General features: G+C 38.6%; 1 protein-coding gene across 2 annotated transcripts in view; it reads left to right on the top strand.

Moving 5' to 3' along the window:
* ME2 (malic enzyme 2) overlaps window positions 1–4,458 on the top strand; it is a 64,569-nt gene extending 60,111 nt beyond the window's left edge. For both annotated transcript variants that reach the window (XM_081263267.1, XM_081263266.1), the window contains exon 16: window positions 1,279–4,458. In XM_081263267.1, the coding sequence (XP_081119393.1) occupies window positions 1,279–1,446 (168 nt within the window). In that variant the 3' untranslated portion in view covers window positions 1,447–4,458. The remainder of the gene's footprint in view (window positions 1–1,278) is intronic.
* Window positions 4,459–18,917: the final 14,459 nt, after the last annotated feature.

The raw sequence follows: 18,917 nt of genomic DNA on the forward strand, positions 1-18,917 counted from the left end.
CCATTACATAATATAACATTAGAGATTGAGCTCTTGTAACCAGAGTTTTGTTTTGGGGTTTTCTTGGGGGGGGGGTGGTACTTGGGGTTGAACCCATGGGCACTTTAACACTGCACTATATTACCAGTTCTTTTATTTTTTATCTTGAGACAGGGTCTTGCTAAGTCTAGCCTTAAATGCAAGATTTTTCTGCTTCAGCCTCCTGAGTTGCTGGGATTATAGGTGTGCACCATCATACCTGACTTCATAGATTATTTTTATTGACCATTTTCTTAAACTTTTCTTTTAGAAAAACTGATATAAGAAATGTGAATAGTGGTCACAATTTGGAATGGGAATTAGAGGAGGAGAAGGAAGTTTGGATTTATTTTACCATGTGTCACAATGCTTTTAAAATTTGAAATGAAACCATAACGTGATAACTGGATGGCAAACTCCCTGTGAGGAGGCTTTTTACATTCCTCATTTTATCAGACTAAAGCTAGAGGGTTTATCCTCACCGCTTACTATGGTACTTATCTTGGTTTCAGAGATCAGTAATCCATTCATTGCACTTTATTTTTGGTGTTGAACACCTGATTATTATATCTGTGACTCAATCCATATTTTAAAACAAAGACATCTGACTTGCTTTGTATTAGGTTTTCACCTCTGTCAAGTCAGCTATGACTAGGAAGTAAAGTCCTACACATCTGGCGTTCCCTAAGCTCGCTCTTTCAGGTGGGCTTTGAGGAGTGATGCGCTGGACAGATCACCCAGGTGTGTCTACTGAAGTGATAATTTTTTTTTTGACTGCACTATTAGGGAAGTGCTATAATAATTCTTGGTCAGGGCCGTAATTAAAACACTTTATAAATACATTGTAAGATGACAAGTCTTTTTTTTTTTTTTTTTTTTTTTGGCACTGAACATTGAACCCAGGTATACTTTACCACTGCACCACACCCCCAACACCCCCAGTCCTATTATTAATTTTTTTATTTTAAGAAAGGGTCTCACTAAATTTATTAGGGCCTTGTTAAGTTGCTAGAGCTGGCCTTGAACTTGGGAACCTCCTGCCTCAGTCCCTGGAGTTGTTGGGATTACACATGTGTACCCCCACATCTGGTTTATTTTGTCTTTTAAACTTTGAATAGTTTCTGAATGTTTTGAAGTAAGTCAAAGTAATTTTAATTTTTTTTTATTATTAAAAAGAAGAAATACTATTCTTCTAAATTTATTTCTTGTGTTGTAATATTTTCTATGAGAGCCTATACAATAATCTTCTTTGTTTTTCAGGTTACAGAATACCTATATGCTAATAAAATGGCTTTCCGATACCCAGAGCCTGAAGACAAGACCAAGTATATTAAAGAAAGAATATGGCGAAGTGAATATGATTCCTTGCTGCCCGATATGTATGAATGGCCAGAATCTGCATCAAGACCTCCCCAGATAACAGAATAGAAGCACTCACACCAATAAATATTTCCCATGCTTCAGGGAAGCCCCTTTTTTGAGAGATGTTATCAGATTTATGGTGTTTCTGTATTTTTTTTTCTTCCCCCCACTACTTTACTTGACTTAACCCATGTATGTCCATGTCTGTTGGAGGTGGATGTGTTGACTGTACTAAGGTCCACCAATACCCTACAATCAACCATAATGCTTAATGTCCTTATTTGTAGCCATACAACACCCAAGAGATGTTTAAAATGTGTCTATGGATGTCTTCACTTGTATTTTTGGTCCTGCTTGCCAAAGTATTTGTTATTTACTGTTATAGGTAACAATCTTCCATCATCCAGTTAGTTCTACAAAAATAGAAGTTTATTTCTGTGGATATGAGGGCAAATTTTGCAAAGCAGCCAAATTTTAAACAAAATTCAAAGAAAATTGTCAGTATGTAAAACTTTATCTGCTTCATTTTACCTTCATGCTCTGAAATTCTTTTATAATACACAGATCTAGGGAAATAAGAATTTTTTTTCCCTTTTTCTTATTTTCTGGAACTAATCAAGGTTTAACTATAACATTAGGAGAGAGTTATGGGAACTACTATTGCCTTTAGACAAAGCAGTCTTTTGCAACAGTATGTAAAAATGATTTTTATTTAATAAAGTAATGTCTTAAACTTAATTGCTTCAGTTATGCTACCTTATTGCCCAACTAGAAATGTAGGTTTGCTTATAATGAAAATACATTGTTTTTTTTTTTTAATTTCTAGTTGAGTGCATATAGGATGCCTGAAGCATACATTACAACTAATCTCGTTTACTTTTTAAAATAAATCAGAAGTGGTTTACATCTGAATGAGCTGTATTTAACTGGAGGAACTATACCCTATCCAACTGAGGTTCTTTATTACTCAAAATAGTTTTGGGATTCTCCTACAATGCATTCCCTTGAATGTTGATAGTGGTGACAACTCTTTCTCTATTAAAGGTGAATTTATTACTTTTCAGAGCTAAGTAGGGATGAATAAGGAAGGTGTTCAGACCAGGAGATGCCATTTTTAATCCCAGTAAAATAGATAATAACTGGCTAAAGAGACCAGTTTCTTGTGTAGCTTACATATTAGAGATTTTTAAAGGAAGATCCAGAAGCATCTTAAAATATGGCGGTATAGCTATAGTATCTGTCTGCCTTATGTGCTGCAAGAAGCAAAACTTTTAAATGTTCATTCTACAATAGTAATCTTGTCTCATAAAATTAGAAAAAGAGGGGGAGCTGGGACTGTAGCTCAGTGGTAGACTACTTCTGGCTTCAATCCACAGTACTAAACAATAAAATAAGAGATGCCTCTGCCCCAACTCCCTCCATTCCTGCCCCTGGCCCTGCCCCAGGCCATTAGGGGCAGACCCCTAGCAGCTATAGTTTGAGCAAGTTCTTGAAGGTGGTTCTGACACAGACATATACTTGCCCTCACAACTGCCTTAAAGCAGATATCGGAATCATCTGGAGAGCTGACCAATGCTGAGGACTGACTGACGCTGATGCAGGTCCTGGTTGAGGCCTGAGAGTCTGCATTTCTGATGAGCTTCCAAGTACCACCTGTGTTGCTGTTAAAGAAAACAGGCGTTGCTCCACAGTATTGCAAGTGGTGTGCGGTTTCAGCCTAGTGTTTATATACTATGTGCTTCTATATATATGAAAAAGATCAACTGAAACTCTTACATGGAGTAGCTGTCATTAGTTTTGTTATATTTAGTTATCAGAGTTTTTATAAGAAAAATTAATATAGAACTCTTTAAATAGTTTTTTTCCTGAGAATACATAAAAACTAGAATACTGTGTGATTTTAAATTCTGGATTTGTAGCATACTTAAGTGAAACCTAGCAACCAAATTTCACTTATAAAAGATTAGCTAACAAATGGATATTTGTGAGGTTTTTTAATTTGATTATTCATTCCCTAATGATAGAACTTACCTTGTACTTTGTCTTCTCTAAATTATCAGCCTCTGGAGAAATAGTATTTTCATTTTCTGCGAAAGAGTGATGAATGAATTCAGACTGAAATACAATGTTATAAGTATGGAGCATTAACCATTGTTCCCAGATAACAGAAGACCCAAAGAGAATGGGGCTAAGGATTAGGGTGGCATACAAGTGCTCCTGTGGCTCCCCAACCTCCCAGTATTGAAGAGTAAATTCAGGGCATTGCACATATTAGGCAAGCTCTCTACCACTGAGCTACATTCACAGCCCTTTTTAATGTATTTTGAGACAGGGTCTTGCTAAGTTGCCCAAGCTGGCCTAGAACTTGTGCAATCCTCCTGCCTCTGCCTCCCAAGATAGCTGAAATTATAGACATGCGCCACTGTAAGATTTTTTCCTCTGGCTCATTCAGTCTCCCTTAAGGATAACTTTTTTTTCACAAATATCTTCAGTGTTCTGTTGGACTCACCAAAATAAAATCAGCTTTATTGGGCATATGTAATATTGAGAACAATAATACAAGTCTCAAAACTCTCCACTGGGATCCATTTAAAGGAAGTCCTAAAGAATGAAATAACCCCAATACCATATTTTCATCCAAGATGACCACGTGGGTACAGCTGCAGGCATATTGCTTACTATAGAACATTGCATAGATTCATGGACTCTGATTCTCTGTGATTTGCACTTTAGCATGTAAGTGTTAAACTGCAGATGAAATAAAGTAAGATTTAATATTTAAAATATTCAAGATAATTTAGCTATAGAAAACTTTCTCCTCACCTGAAATTGAGAGAGATTTTAATGTAAGCAGAGAGGGGAAATAAAACCTAAACCTTTATTTTCAAATTTTAGTACATTCAGGTAGGTCCAAGTAAGACATGACTCTTAACTGTTAATTCACTGATTCTTACTGAGAATTTAAGTAGTGCTAGATTTTTGAGACATTTTTCTTTCTTAAATAAGGAAAACTGCACCACCCAAAGAGAAAAGTAAAAATGGAAACATTTTCATAGTTTTATTGCACAAAATATACACATTGAGGGCTGGGGATGTGGCTCAAGCGGTAGTGCGCTCGCCTAGCATGCGTGCGGCCCGGGTTCGATCCTCAGCACCACATACCAACAAAGATGTTGTGTCCGCCGAGAACTAAAAAATAAATATTAAAAATTCTCTCTCTCTCTCACTCTCCTCTCTCTCTCTTTAAAAAAAAAATATACACATTGAGTCAAATGACTTGAATGTATGGTATCTTTGGGTAAACAACATTTTCACATGGCTGTTAAGTCTTGGCTTTCTTTTTGTTTTTTGTTTTCCAAGTAAAGTTTTATTTCTACATTCAGTGTACTGTAAGTTTTAAGACTAAGAAAGAAAAACAGACATGGTGGCACACAACTGTACTCCCAGCAATTTGGAAAGCTTTGGAAGGATGAGGCCAGCCTCAGCAACTTAATGAGACTCTCCACAATTTAGCAAGACCCTGTCTCAAAAGAGCTGAGGATGTAGCTCAGTTAAGTGCCCCTGGATTCAATCCCCAGTATCAAATAATAAGTAAAGAAAATGTATGGTTATATATTCCTCGGTTTTCAGATTCCCTTTTATGTTCCAGAAAAAATTATTTTCCCTTTCCTAACTTTAAGTCTATGTTCTTGAAAATCATTGATTCCTATATAGTTGATGAATTATTACCAACACATTTGGCATACAGTTAGCAAGTTATAACAAACTAGATTGTATGGGTGGTGCCTACACTGTTCAGGAGTTAAGTGTTCCAAGCATCTTGTATATTTAATCCACAAAAAAACCTGTTTCTGTCCCTGTTTCATAGACAAGGAGAGGGGCACAGAGAGGTTGAATGACTTACAGAATATCTCATGATGAGTGGCAAAGCTGGGACTCTTAGTTCATACCCATTTTAGGAAAGAAAGCCCTCTATAGGTGATTTTATCTGAATCTTCAAGAATTGTTTCAGTTTAGCTGGGTGTGACAGCTCACTCCTGTAATCCCAGCAGCTTGGGAGGCTGAGGCAGGAGGATTGGGAATTCAAGACCAGTTCAGCAACTTAGTGAAACCCTATCTTAAAAAATAAAAAGGGCTGGGGATGTGGCTCAGTGGTCAAGCACTCCTGGGTTCAATCCCTGGTACCAAAAGGGGAAGAAAAAAGAAGCTTTCAGGAAAAAATTCTTAAGTCCTCCTTAGTGCATTTTACCACTTCACTTGATTTTTCTTTGTTCCCATTTATAATTTAAATACAATGTAAACCTCTTACTTGTTAATCTTTAAATTTTAAGTATTGGATGTATAAGGATTTGGTTTTGAATGTGATAAATATCACTAAAGATTTTAATAGTTGACTAATACGTTTTATTTTAGTAGTAGTCATAGAATTGCCAACCACTATAACTTCTGTGCAAATCAATTTGAAATGCATTTATATATTGTACTATTCAGTTTGTTAATCTACACATCAATGTACATCTGCATTGTAAGGTGTATTCTAAATGGTATCTGTTGTGCTATTTGCATATATAACTTCTGTTAAAAAGGTAAGAACAGTTAGAAAGTAGTAATAGTAAAATTGTGTGTGGAATAAGGAACTTCTAGAGAACTATTTTAGGTAAATATTTGACAAAATTTCTGCCCAATGTTTTATTGTATTTCAAGGAGCTTTAAAATCAACTGAAATTAAAAACATATTTTTGCAATTGATAGTATTTTCCCTTTGATAACATCGCAAGCATTAATTATTGACTTCAAGGAAGCCACACTTTGCAACTCATTGCTTGGCCTTTCTCACTTTTGTGTTTAAGATAAAATGATAGAACAACTAGTCTTGTGGTAATTGTGGGAATAGTAGTTTAAGAGGAATGCCTCTCATATAGACAAACCAGATTTTCTTACAGATGGTTCCAAGAATCAGTCTAAAAACATCATAGTCATGTGAATTATTTTTCTCTTTTTGTGATATATTACTTGTAATGAGATGTATGCTCTTATATTTTCTTAGTAAAATTTTCCTATGCATAAAACATGCTTGATGACCTCATTTTTTAAAGACTACTATGTAGAGGAATTTTTAAAAACTTGGCATTATCCCCTTAAAACAAATGCACACTTGACCTGGGAATTTATTATTAGACTTAAATTCAGACATGAAGTATTCCTTGTGCTCCTCATCTTTTCTCTTTATTTCCTTATGTTCAACTTCCTACTCTGTTTCCTGGCATTTTCCTGTCAGGTGAATCTGAAATCTTTGCTGTCAAATCTCTAACATTTCTTCTGCAACCTCAAGCTCAGCAGATGCCTTGTTTCCAATTTCCAGAAAACAGAATCATCAGAAGAGAACTCAGGCTCTCCCACCCGCACTGGCCCAGCTGCCTTGATAGAGTGAAAGGCTACAACCCTGACAGCACCAGCCGCCCTCACTGGTGATGAAAGCCAGCTTGAAACTTGGCTGGGCCTTCGTGTCCTGTTGAGTGTGAACCATCTCACAGAACACCAACCTCAGGCTATTCTGACCAAATGGGTTCAAATAAAAATGGCCACTCTGGGGCTGGGGTTGTGGCTCAGAGGTAGAGCGCTTGCCTAGCACGTGTGAGGCACTGGGTACGATTCTAAGCACTACATAAAAATAAATAAATGTATTTTTTTAAAATAGCCACTCTGCAATCGACATCTATAGATAAAATATGGATGCTGTCCAAACCACAAAAGTAAACAGCATCCCCAGAATCCTGACTAGTATGATTGACTGCTGATTTTTACCAATTATAGTTCTAGCCTCACTCTAGTTAGTACTCTCTATAGTTTATTGAATGTGATAAATATAACTAAAGATTTACCAGTCATAGAATTGTTCCTACTCACCCACTAGTCCGTTCCAAAATAAATGTCAAATTCCAAGGCCCCTCTGCAAAATCACTAAACCAAACAAATCCAAATCCTACAAAAGTATTTTCTAACACCCACTTATAGAGATGCCCCACATTTCCCCATGGCCTGTATCCTCCTCTGCTGCAATAAGTAATAAATACCCAACTTGGTGATAAACCCAACCTTCAGCTCTCCCATCTCCAGCATTCAGGGGTGAAACTCAATGTCCTAACCCTCTAATCCTGCCTTGGTCTTTCCTGTGATAGCTCCCATCCTTAAGATACCTTGAGGCTATAGGTCACTTTGCAGGGTCACTTTTAGCTCATTATTTAACTCATTATTCTAGCTGAAGTAGGTAGACCAATAAAAACCTTTCATTGCCTGTCAAAGTACTAACACTCAGAAACAGTGATAATGGTGGCTCAGTTCATGAACACTAAACAGTGTGGATCTTAAGTACCATCTGCTCTGGGTCTCAACTGGAAGGCAACTTTGAACACAAATAATTTTCTTTCTCAAGCTGGTCTAAAAATTATACATAAGGATCAGATGTGGTGGCACATGCCTGTAGTCCCAGTGACTTAGAAAACTGAGGCAGGTATATCATAAGTTCAAGACCTCAGCAACTTAGTGAAACCCTGTCTCAAAACAATAAAAAAGCTGGAGATGTCACTCAGTAGTACAATGCCCCTGGTTTCAGTCCTCAGCAACACACACACACACACACACACACACACACACACACACAGTTAAAATTACACTTAAGTCACTGCAAAGTAAGCAACCATGAGAATATGCCTCTCTAATCTCTGACTCCTAGGAGTGTAACTTACTACCAGCCTAAAGTGCTGTGCTCTGAAACCCATCATCACATTCACATGGCGCCTCCTGTGACGGGATCCGCCCAACTAGGACAGCAAATAGCACCACAGGCCCATTCCTGGAATCCAGGGGATTCTTCTCCAGGGTCACTCTTAGCTAGAGGCCTCCCTGTGGCCTTGTGACTCAGAACTGTACTTCTATCTAACAGTTCTTCCTTCCCTCTCTCCTCCTCTTTGAAAATGAACTCCCGTGTTCTGAATGCTTCCCTCTTGATTCTCACATTTATTTTCTCTAATAAATTACTTGCATGTTTAACCTTACTTCCTTGTGTGCTTCTGGGGAGACCCAGACCAGCACAGCAAGTTATTCAGGATGTAGACCTGTAGAGTAGAAACATTGAAATTATTAGAGCTATTGGCCATGTAATTAGATTGTCTGGATTCCCAGATAGTGTTGTTTTTGTTTTATTTTTTTCTGGATACAATTCCCAACTCTAGATCATACTAGGAAATAATCTCAGCTAATTTGGACACATACCCCCCAAATAGGTACTTTCAGCTCATTAACAGTACCAAAGAGGTTTGAGGTGGGCAAGGATTAGCTACTGCCAACAACCTTACTATTAGGTCTCAATAAAAACAAGACTCAACAAAATTCTGTCATATATGCAAAATATTCAATAAGCAAATGTTCTGTATACAAGCAGATACAAAACCATTCATATTATGCTACTGTCTTAGTCTTCTACCCAAGACAGGAATTTATTTTCTCACATTCTGGAGGCTAGAACTCTAAGATCAAGGTGGCAGCATAATTCTGGTAAGTGTTCTTTCTGGCTTGTAAAATAGTCTCCCTTTGTCCTTGAAGATACATTCCAAGACCCCCAGCAGATGCCTGAAACTGTGGATAGTACCAATTATCCATCTACATATGTATCTATTTCCCTCTTAATATGCCCTGCAGCATTGTCCCATGATACCTGCTAGGAGCCACAAGCAAATATACAATGTATGGCACCTTTGGTTGTAAAGTGACGCCAGCTAGCCACTGAGATGATTATGTTAAGATTTACATTCATATGCAAATTGGACTCCCGCTGTTCACCTTGGCCTGCTACCGGACTCATGTTACGGACTCATGTTACCAGACTCTTGGAGAGTTCCCATTGGTTGGGGAAGGATAGTAGGAGGAAATTCCGGGGGAGGTCCGGGGGGACCCCGGGGGTTCCGGTCGGCGCGCGGTTCCGGTCGGACACCCTCGTGGGAGGACCGGTTTTTGACTTGCTGGCGCTGAGAGTGTTAGCGGCTTTTTCAAAATAAAGTTTTGTTCCTGCTTGATTGGCTCGTGATTCTGTGCCCAGCCAAGACTGCGGCATTTGGCGGCCCGTGCGGGGAACGCCTGAAGCTTAGAGGTGAGTAAATTGCTCGCCCCTGAGGGAAGGCGACAGGATGGATGACCTTCTCAGAAAACAATGTGTTCTTGTTTTGATTTATTTTGTTTTTATTTCGAGCTCCCTAGCCCTAGAATTTTCTCAGGCGAACTGGAAAAAATGGTTGGCTCAAGGTTTGAAGTTATTCAGCCCTGAGAAAGAGAAAATTGATACAACCATTGTCTGCTCCGTCTTTGTTTCATTCTGCTTCGGCTTTGTTTTATCCTACCTTATTGGGTTAGGTTATAGTAGATTAGAATCCAATAAAAAAACAAACCGAAAAACTGTTAAGTAAATTGTTAGAGGTCCAGACTATGGTAGAAAAAACGCTAGGTCAAGCAAAAGAGAAGGTCTCTCAAGCTAGTCAGACAGAGGAAAATTTAAAGAAAGCAAGCTTAGAGGACAAGCAGCCATCAGGTGGAGAATTACAACAGGAGGTTGCTACCAACTCCGTTCTATCACCAGAGGGCGTAACTCAGCCAACAGCTCCATCTACCGCTGAGCGGCCCTCAACTACCGTAGTTGATGGACGGAATTCTGAGGCAGGACCCCAAAGATTAGCATGCCCTGTACTTGAGCAGGCAGGAGGGCAACGAATTCACCGTGCTTTAGATTTCAAAACAATAAAGCAATTAAAGGAGGCTGTAACGACCTATGGGCCGCAAGCTCCCTTCACAATAAGCATGGTTGAATCTGTTACCAACTTGGACATGACACCAGCAGATTGGGCTAACATGTGTCGATCTGTGCTAAACGGAGGACAATATTTGTTATGGAAGGTTGCCAATGAGGAATTTTGCATGGAGACAGCTAGGCGAAATGCAGAAGCTGGGTACCCTCAAAGAAATATGGACATGCTATTGGGAAAGGGACCATATGAGGGTCAAAGACAGCAAATTGAATATGACCCTGGCGTATACGCACAAATTGCTGTAGATGCAGTTAGGGCATGGAAAACTTTACAGGGGCATGGAGACTTACAAGGTCAATTATCTAAGGTAATACAAGGAACTAATGAACCTTATGCTGAATTTGTAGATAGACTTATTCAGTCAGCCTCTAGGATATTTGGAAATACAGAACAGGTAATGCCATTTATAAAACAACTGGCTTATGACCAAGCAAATCGTTGCTGCAGAGAGGTCATTAGACCATGGAGACATGAGGATTTAAACACATATATTAAATTATGTAGAGACATTAATGAACAGGGGCAAGTCTTAGCAGCAGTACAACAGGCTTTAGATGCCAGGCCAAGAACATGCTATAATTGTAATCAAACAGGACATTTTAAAAGGAGTTGCCCCATAAGAGGAGGGTTTAACAAAGCTGGATATCAAAGGAATAGAATACCAGGTATTTGCCCACGATGCCGTAGAGGGAGACATTGGGCTAATGAATGCCGTTCTCAAACCACCATAGAGGGTATTCCGTTATCAAAAAACGGACAAGGACCAAGTGTTTACCCACGATATCGTGGAGAAAGGTATCAAGCTCCATTGCCAAAAAACGGACTAGAGGGCCCAATGCCCCGGGGCCCCAAACCACAAATATATGGGGCAATGGAGGAACCCAACAGCCCCATCAAGGTAGTGCCCAGGACGCATTATCCATTAAATCCCTCATCAGACAAACTAGAGGGAGCGCAGGGCTGGACATCTGCGCCTCTGCCAGAGCAGTACTAACCCCAGAGATGGGAATTCAAATCATTCCCACAGGAGTAAAAGGACCTCTTCCCAAAGGAACAGTAGGCTTATTATTGGGACGCAGTTCTTCTACACTAAAAGGACTTATGATAAGTCCTGGGGTAATTGATCCCGATTATGAAGGTGAAATAAAAATTATAGCTAGTTCTCCAAGAGGTATATCAGTAATTTCACCAGGAGATAGAATAGCACAGTTATTAATAATACCCAGCCTGCATGATAAATTTTCCAGTTGTAATGTAGAAAGAGGTTCCAAGGGATTAGGCTCCACAGGTGTAGATTGGGCTATGCTGTCTTTAAATTTAGATTCTCGCCCAATGCTAAAATTAAATATTCAAGGACATGACTTTAATGGGCTGCTGGACACAGGAGCTGACCTTAGTGTCATCTCTCGTCAAGAATGGCCAAAATATTGGCCATTACAACAAGCCACTCAAACGCTTCGAGGCCTAGGAGTGGCAACAAATCCCCATAGAAGTGCTATGGTATTAGATTGGAGGGATCCTGAAGGATGTGAAGGAACTATACAGCCCTATGTATTGGATCATCTTCCTGTAAATTTATGGGGACGAGATGTCCTAGATCAATTAGGATTGACATTAACAAATAACATCAATCCTAACGCGCCCACTACTAGGGCTAAACAAGGCTTTAGGAAAGAAAAAAGATTAAGAGAACAAGAACAAGGTATGACAGCACCTATTCAAATAGATCAAGAAATAAATAGACATGAATTGGGTTTTCAGAAAGGGCCACTGAGACAATCAAAATTACTTGGAAATCAGAAAGACCAGTGTGGGTTCCTCAGTGGCCCTTGACTAAAGAAAAGATACAAGTAGCCCATGACTTGGTCAGACAACAGTTAGCGGAAGGACATATACAACCTTCCGTATCCCCCTATAATACTCCCATTTTTGTCATTAAAAAGAAATCTGGTAAATGGAGATTATTACAAGATTTAAGAGCCATTAATAATGAGATGGTTATTATGGGACCTGCTCAATCAGGGATTCCTCAATTGTCTGCTTTACCAAAAACCTGGCATGTTTTAGTTATAGATATTAAAGATTGTTTCTTTTCAATTCCAATTCATCCCGAGGATAGTCCACATTTTGCATTTTCTATCCCTGCACTGAATCATGAAGGTCCTGATCAGAGATATGAATGGAAAGTACTCCCTCAAGGGATGGCTAACAGCCCAACTATGTGTCAAATTTATGTTAATAAAGCAATCCAGCCACTTAGAAACCAAAATCCTGAACTACAAATATTTCACTATATGGATGATGTGTTATTGGCACATAAAGATAAAAACACATTACTAGAATGTTATGCCACACTTACAAACTTATTGAAAAACTATAATCTAGAGATAGCAATAGATAAAGTACAATTAAATCTTCCAATTAATTATTTAGGAGTTCTATTATCCTCAACCATGGTCCGTCCACCAAAAATTCAAATACGAGTAGATCAACTCAAATCACTTAATGACTTTCAAAAGTTATTGGGAGACATAAATTGGATAAGGCCTTATCTAGGCATACCAACAGGAGAGTTAGGACCTTTATTTGATATTCTAAAAGGTCCATCAGATCCAAATTCACCCCGCATGTTAACGCCTGAAGCAAGAAAAGTATTAAAAATCATTGAAACATATATGGAAAATATGCATTTGGATAGAATTGATATAAGTTTGCCTTTATTATTTATTGTACTACCAACAAAAAATATTCCTACAGGAGTATTTTGGCAAGAAGGTCCATTATTGTGGATACATTTATCTTATTCCCCTAACACTATTCTTACTAGATATCCTGAGGCTGTAGGACAATTAATACTCAAAGGAATAAAAGCAGCTAAGGGAGTGTTTGGGATTTCTCCCAATAAAATTATTACTCCATATACTATGGATCAAATTGATGAGTTAGCTAATGAGTTAAATACTTGGGCAATAATCCTGTGTAAAACTAGTGTTTCATTTGATAATCACTTACCATCTAATCCTTTGTTGTCTTTTTGGTCTAAGCATCCTGTAGTTTTTCCAAAAATGACAAGAAAAACCCCTATCATAAATGCTCCAAATATATTCACTGATGGGTCAAATAATGGTACAGCAGCAGTAGTTACTCCTGATCAAACTTTTACATTTTTAGTACCCAAACAATCAGCTCAAAAGGTAGAGCTTAATGCAGTATTACAAGCTTTTATGATGTTTAAAGATTCTGTATTTAATTTATTTTCTGATAGTCAGTATGTAGTTAATGCTATTAATTCCCTTGAAGATGCTGGTAGGATTTCCCCTTCCTCTACTGTTTTCTCTTTGTTTTCCGATATACAAAGTCTAATCTGGGACCGAAAAGATCCATTCTTCATAGGTCATATCAGGGCACATACAGGATTGCCTGGAGCCCTTAGTATGGGCAATGAACTAGCAGATAAATCTACACATGACATACATATTTTCTCCACAATAGAAGAAGCTATAAATTTTCATAAAAGGTTCCATGTCAATGCTAATACTTTACAAAAGCGTTTTAAAATAACTAAAGAACAGGCCAGACATATAATAAAACAATGTCAAAATTGTGTGACATTTTTACCACAAGTTAATCTTGGAGTCAATCCTAGAGGACTAATACCTAACCATATTTGGCAGATGGACGTCACACACTTGCCAGAATTTGGAAAATTAAAATATTTACATGTTACAGTTGATACCTCTTCCGGATTTTTGATGGGCTCCCTTCATGCCGGAGAAAAAACTAAAGATGTTATAGCTCATTGCTTACAAAATTTTGCCACTGTGGGCGTTCCAAAACAGTTAAAAACGGACAACGGTCCTGGTTATACTTCCTCCTCTTTTAAACAATTTTGCTCATCATTTGGTATTACTCACATAACAGGAATTCCATACAATCCACAAGGACAAGGCATAGTTGAAAGAGCTCATCAAACTATTAAAATGTACTTATTAAAACAAAAGGAGGGAATTGGAAAGGGGTATATATCCCCCAAAGATAAACTTAAAATAACCCTTTTTACTCTAAACTTTTTAAATTTAGATTCATCGGGACTTAGTGCTGCGGAAAGACATTTGTACCCCAAAAATGTACATAAGCCTAAGGTACTTTGGAAAGATATTCTAACAGGACAATGGAAAGGCCCGGATCCAGTGATAGTCTGGAATCGGGGCGCTGTCTGTGTTTTCCCACAGGATGAACAGCAACCGATTTGGATTCCAGAGAGATTAACTAAAACAATTTCTACAGAAAAAGAAGATGATTTGACTCAAATCCATAACAGCTGACATCCAGAGCTCCAGCTTGGCTATTCTTACATCTGCGACAGTGATTAACCAAGGTTTTTTTTTTTCAGTATCTATTTTATTATTGCATTTTTCCACATCATAAAGTTCTATTTTATTTTTGAGCTCATACAAACCTAGGTTAATGTTTTTCTGATCAGTTTTATTTTTTGACTGTGTTTTATTTTTTATTTATTTATTTATTTATTTATTTATTTTTTTTTTGACTGTGGAGTTTTTAAACATTGCAATGGAGATTTCACCTAAGTATAGTTACAAGGCCTTTATTTACTATTGTCTTATGTGTTGTATGTTGTGTGCACACTTCTGTTTTGTGTTGTATGTCTGTATGTGTGTATGTCCATATTTCTTATATGAGGAGCGCTCATGAAAAAATGGATCCGAATTTTTTCTTTATTCACGTGATTTATATGGTTTAATTTAAATTAGGTGAACAGCTGTTTATGATTGTTGTTAAAGATGGTTAACAGATCTGTTTGTTTACTTTCACCATTCCTTTTCATTATATTTAATAATTCTGTTCAGGATAATGTCTCTTTAGCATCATTGCCAGAATTTCCATCTCCATCCCAATTCCGGTGAAGACTGAGATAAAACCAAACTACAGCTTCTATGATAGCTATCACAGTAAACTGTATAAACTGATGCATCAATGAATATAACTCAACAAGTAATGCTCAATCAAGGACTTGATTTACTTTGGGAGGAAATGGACATATTGATAGACTCCTCCAATTTGAACTGCTTGCAGAACTTGCCTGGACTATATATCAGTTGCATACATTGTAAAATATCAGCTGGTGCACCGAATTGTGGTACTGCTGGCATATCTTTGCTGATGGTGTCACCAGTGATGCAATTTCCTTGCCAGCTCACCCCATGTTTATTGTGGTAATACTGGCATATCTTTGCTGATGGTGTCACCAGTGACGCAATTTTTCCAAGGAGCCATCAATTGGCTTGGTGTCGTGGCATTTCTGTATCCTCCTCCCTTCTACTAGTGATGGTCTAAAATTTGGGGGCCAACAGAGGTGAGGCAAAGAACCTCACCCCCCCACTGGCACCAAGGCAAAATTTGGGGGCCAACAGAGGTGAGGCAAGAACCTCACCCCCCCACTGGTGCATAGGCCTATCCACGAGCATGGCTGAATGCTGGACCGGTAGTCAGCGACGGGTTGCTCTGATTACAGTGGATTCAACCTAAGACAGGAAGCTGACGCCTAAAGGTCAGTTCTCCCATGACGGGTAAGAACCATATGTTAAATTGGACAACCTACCAGGCACGGTCCCTAGCCACATTGCTTGTTGCTTAATTAAACAGAAGGGGGCAGATGCTAGGAGCCACAAGCAAATATACAATGTATGGCACCTTTGGTTGTAAAGTGACGCCAGCTAGCCACTGAGATGATTATGTTAAGATTTACATTCATATGCAAATTGGACTCCCGCTGTTCACCTTGGCCTGCTACCGGACTCATGTTACGGACTCATGTTACCAGACTCTTGGAGAGTTCCCATTGGTTGGGGAAGGATAGTAGGAGGAAATTCCGGGGGAGGTCCGGGGGGACCCCGGGGGTTCCGGTCGGCGCGCGGTTCCGGTCGGACACCCTCGTGGGAGGACCGGTTTTTGACTTGCTGGCGCTGAGAGTGTTAGCGGCTTTTTCAAAATAAAGTTTTGTTCCTGCTTGATTGGCTCGTGATTCTGTGCCCAGCCAAGACTGCGGCAGATACCAGAACTATTCTGTCCTTTCATGGTCTATGCTCTGGTGCTTCCTTCATATCACTCTCTTGTGCTTTGGGGCCATCACTAAGCAAAATAAGGGTAACTTGACCACAAGCACTGAGGTATCATGATAGTTAATCTGATAACTGAGTGACTAACAGGTAGGTAGCAAATTCAGCACAGACACATTGAACAAAGAGATGATTCACATCTCAGGTGGGATGGAGTGAGACAGCGTCTGATTTCATCGTGCTACTCACAATGGCTTGCAGTTTAAAACTTATTGAATAGCTTATTTCTAGAATTTTCTATTTCATATTTCCAGATCGCATTTGGCTGTGGGTAAGTGAAACTACAGAAAGTGACGCCTTGGATAAGAGCACTACCATGTGCTCACTATGTGCTCATGACATTTTCTTGATGTGTGCATGCGGAGAAAGAGAGAGAATGAGGAGAGGTACACAAGAGCAAGCATACTCTGGTCTTTCTTCCTCTCCATATGAGGATATTAATCCTGGGTATGAGCCCTGTGCTTGTACCCTGACTTAATAATCTTAATTACTTCTGTAAAGGCCCTATCTCCAGTCACACTGATGCTTAGGGCTTAAACATAAACATTTTGGGGAGATACAATTCATTCCAGTGTGATGACTTTCTAGCTCTCTGTCCTTTTTAGGGCCACTGACCACACCTTCTAGGAAAGGTCCACTCAGGAAAAACATTCCAGAGACCAGGAATTTGTGCCCTTTAGCTGGTATAAAATCAGAAATGGCTCCACCCAGGAAAGATAGGGAATACTGTCTCAGGTGACATCCTAAGAGTATAGATTATAGGTATATGTTTGTCCAAGTATGGAGGGAATCTGAATTAATCCAGCCAATCTGCCCATATTGAATATCTTGCATTTATCAGTGACATCCCATTTCTAATATTCATCATGATAATTAACAAGTCACTAGAGTCACCAATAAAGTCCATTTTTTATAATCAATATGATAATTAGCAAAGTGTTGGAGTTTATTTTGGTGTTGGGGGTAGTACTGGAGATTGAACCCAACAGTGATTTACCATTGAGCCACATTTTCTATTTTTTGAGACAGGGTCCCATGAAGTTGCTTTGGGCCTTGCAAAGTTGCTGAGACTGGCCTTGAACTTGTGATCCTCCTGCTTCAGTTTGCTGAGTGTCTGGGATTACATGTGCCACTGTGCCTGGCTATGTCTGTTTGTTTGTTTTTTTTTTTTAATTAGTGCATTATAGTTATACATAATAGTGGGATTCATTTTGACGTATTCATAAATACATGCAACATAGTTCCAGTTCTTCCTCTACTCTACTGGTCTCCCCAATTTATTTTTTTGGTTTTTTTTTAATTTGCACATTACAATTACGTATAAAATTGGAACACATGGTGATATGTACATTCATGCACATAGCATCATTTGGTCAACTTCATTCCCCAGTTCTTCCCCTTTAAGTGGTATTATTTGGGGGTGTTTCCTATGATGAACAGTGTTGTAGGGGATGGGGTGTACTGTCTTCCACTATGGATCCTTGAGCAAGTGTGGGAAAGATCCTCCTTCTCCCAGCCTCATGGCAAACAAGAATAGTGGCAATGCCCAAGAAAGGTCCTGGGCTAAGACCTTGACTGTGATTCCCACAGCCCTTGTTTTCTGGTAATTCTGTGAGCTAACTAATCTTCTTTCAGTCTGCTTAAATCAACAAAAATTAATTTCTAGCTTAGTAACCAATAATTGTACCTGACATCCAAAGATGTCAGCTACTTCTGTGTGTGTGTGTGTGTGTGTGTGAATATACATATCCCCATCTAACAACACTAAGCAAATTGAGAAGTGGAGGTCAAGTCTTATTTTGTAGTCTCAAAATGTCTTTCTCACCACGTACAGGACTCTTTCTCTACATAGATATAGAAAGCACTGGTTTCACATAATCAGACAGTCAACAAATGCTTTCTGAATATAACTTAAAAGAGGAAAATGTAGTTATGTTAGCACTTTGTTGACTCTGAACTTGCCCACTACCTTCTACTAATTTATAATCATTGTCACTGTCCTTCCCCCTTAATTCCAAGTCTGTTACTCCTGTGGAAGAGGCAATATGTAGAAGACCACTATATATCATATGTAGATCATCTCTAGGAAGAGAATGAGAGAAAAGAAAAGGCAGCTCTTTCTGTGGTATTAGATGTGTGGGTATCACTTAGGAATGAGTCACACTTGAATAATAATAAAGAATTTTCAAAAGGCAGCATTTAGTCCTTGTAATAAAAGTTTGAAAGAAGAAAAGCACTATTTTCCTAATTTAAAAAAAAATATTTATTTCTTAGTTGTAGTTGGACACAATACCTTTTATTTTATTTCTTTATTTTTATGTGGTGCTGAGGATCAAACCCAGGGCCTCGCAAGTGCTAGGCAAGTGCTAGGAAGCCCCAGCCCTATTTTCCTGATTTTATAAAAAAAAAAAAAAAAAAAACAGAAGCTGGGGGTGGGGGGGTGCTGGGGTTGTGGCTCAGTGGTAGAGTGCTTGCCTCGCACATGTGAGGCACTGAGTTCCATCCTTAGTACCACATAAAAATAAATAAAAAAATAAATAAACAA

The sequence above is a fragment of the Spermophilus citellus genome (genome assembly GCF_964194105.1).
Source record: "Spermophilus citellus genome assembly, chromosome: 12".
In the NCBI taxonomy this organism is placed as follows: domain Eukaryota; kingdom Metazoa; phylum Chordata; class Mammalia; order Rodentia; family Sciuridae; genus Spermophilus; species Spermophilus citellus.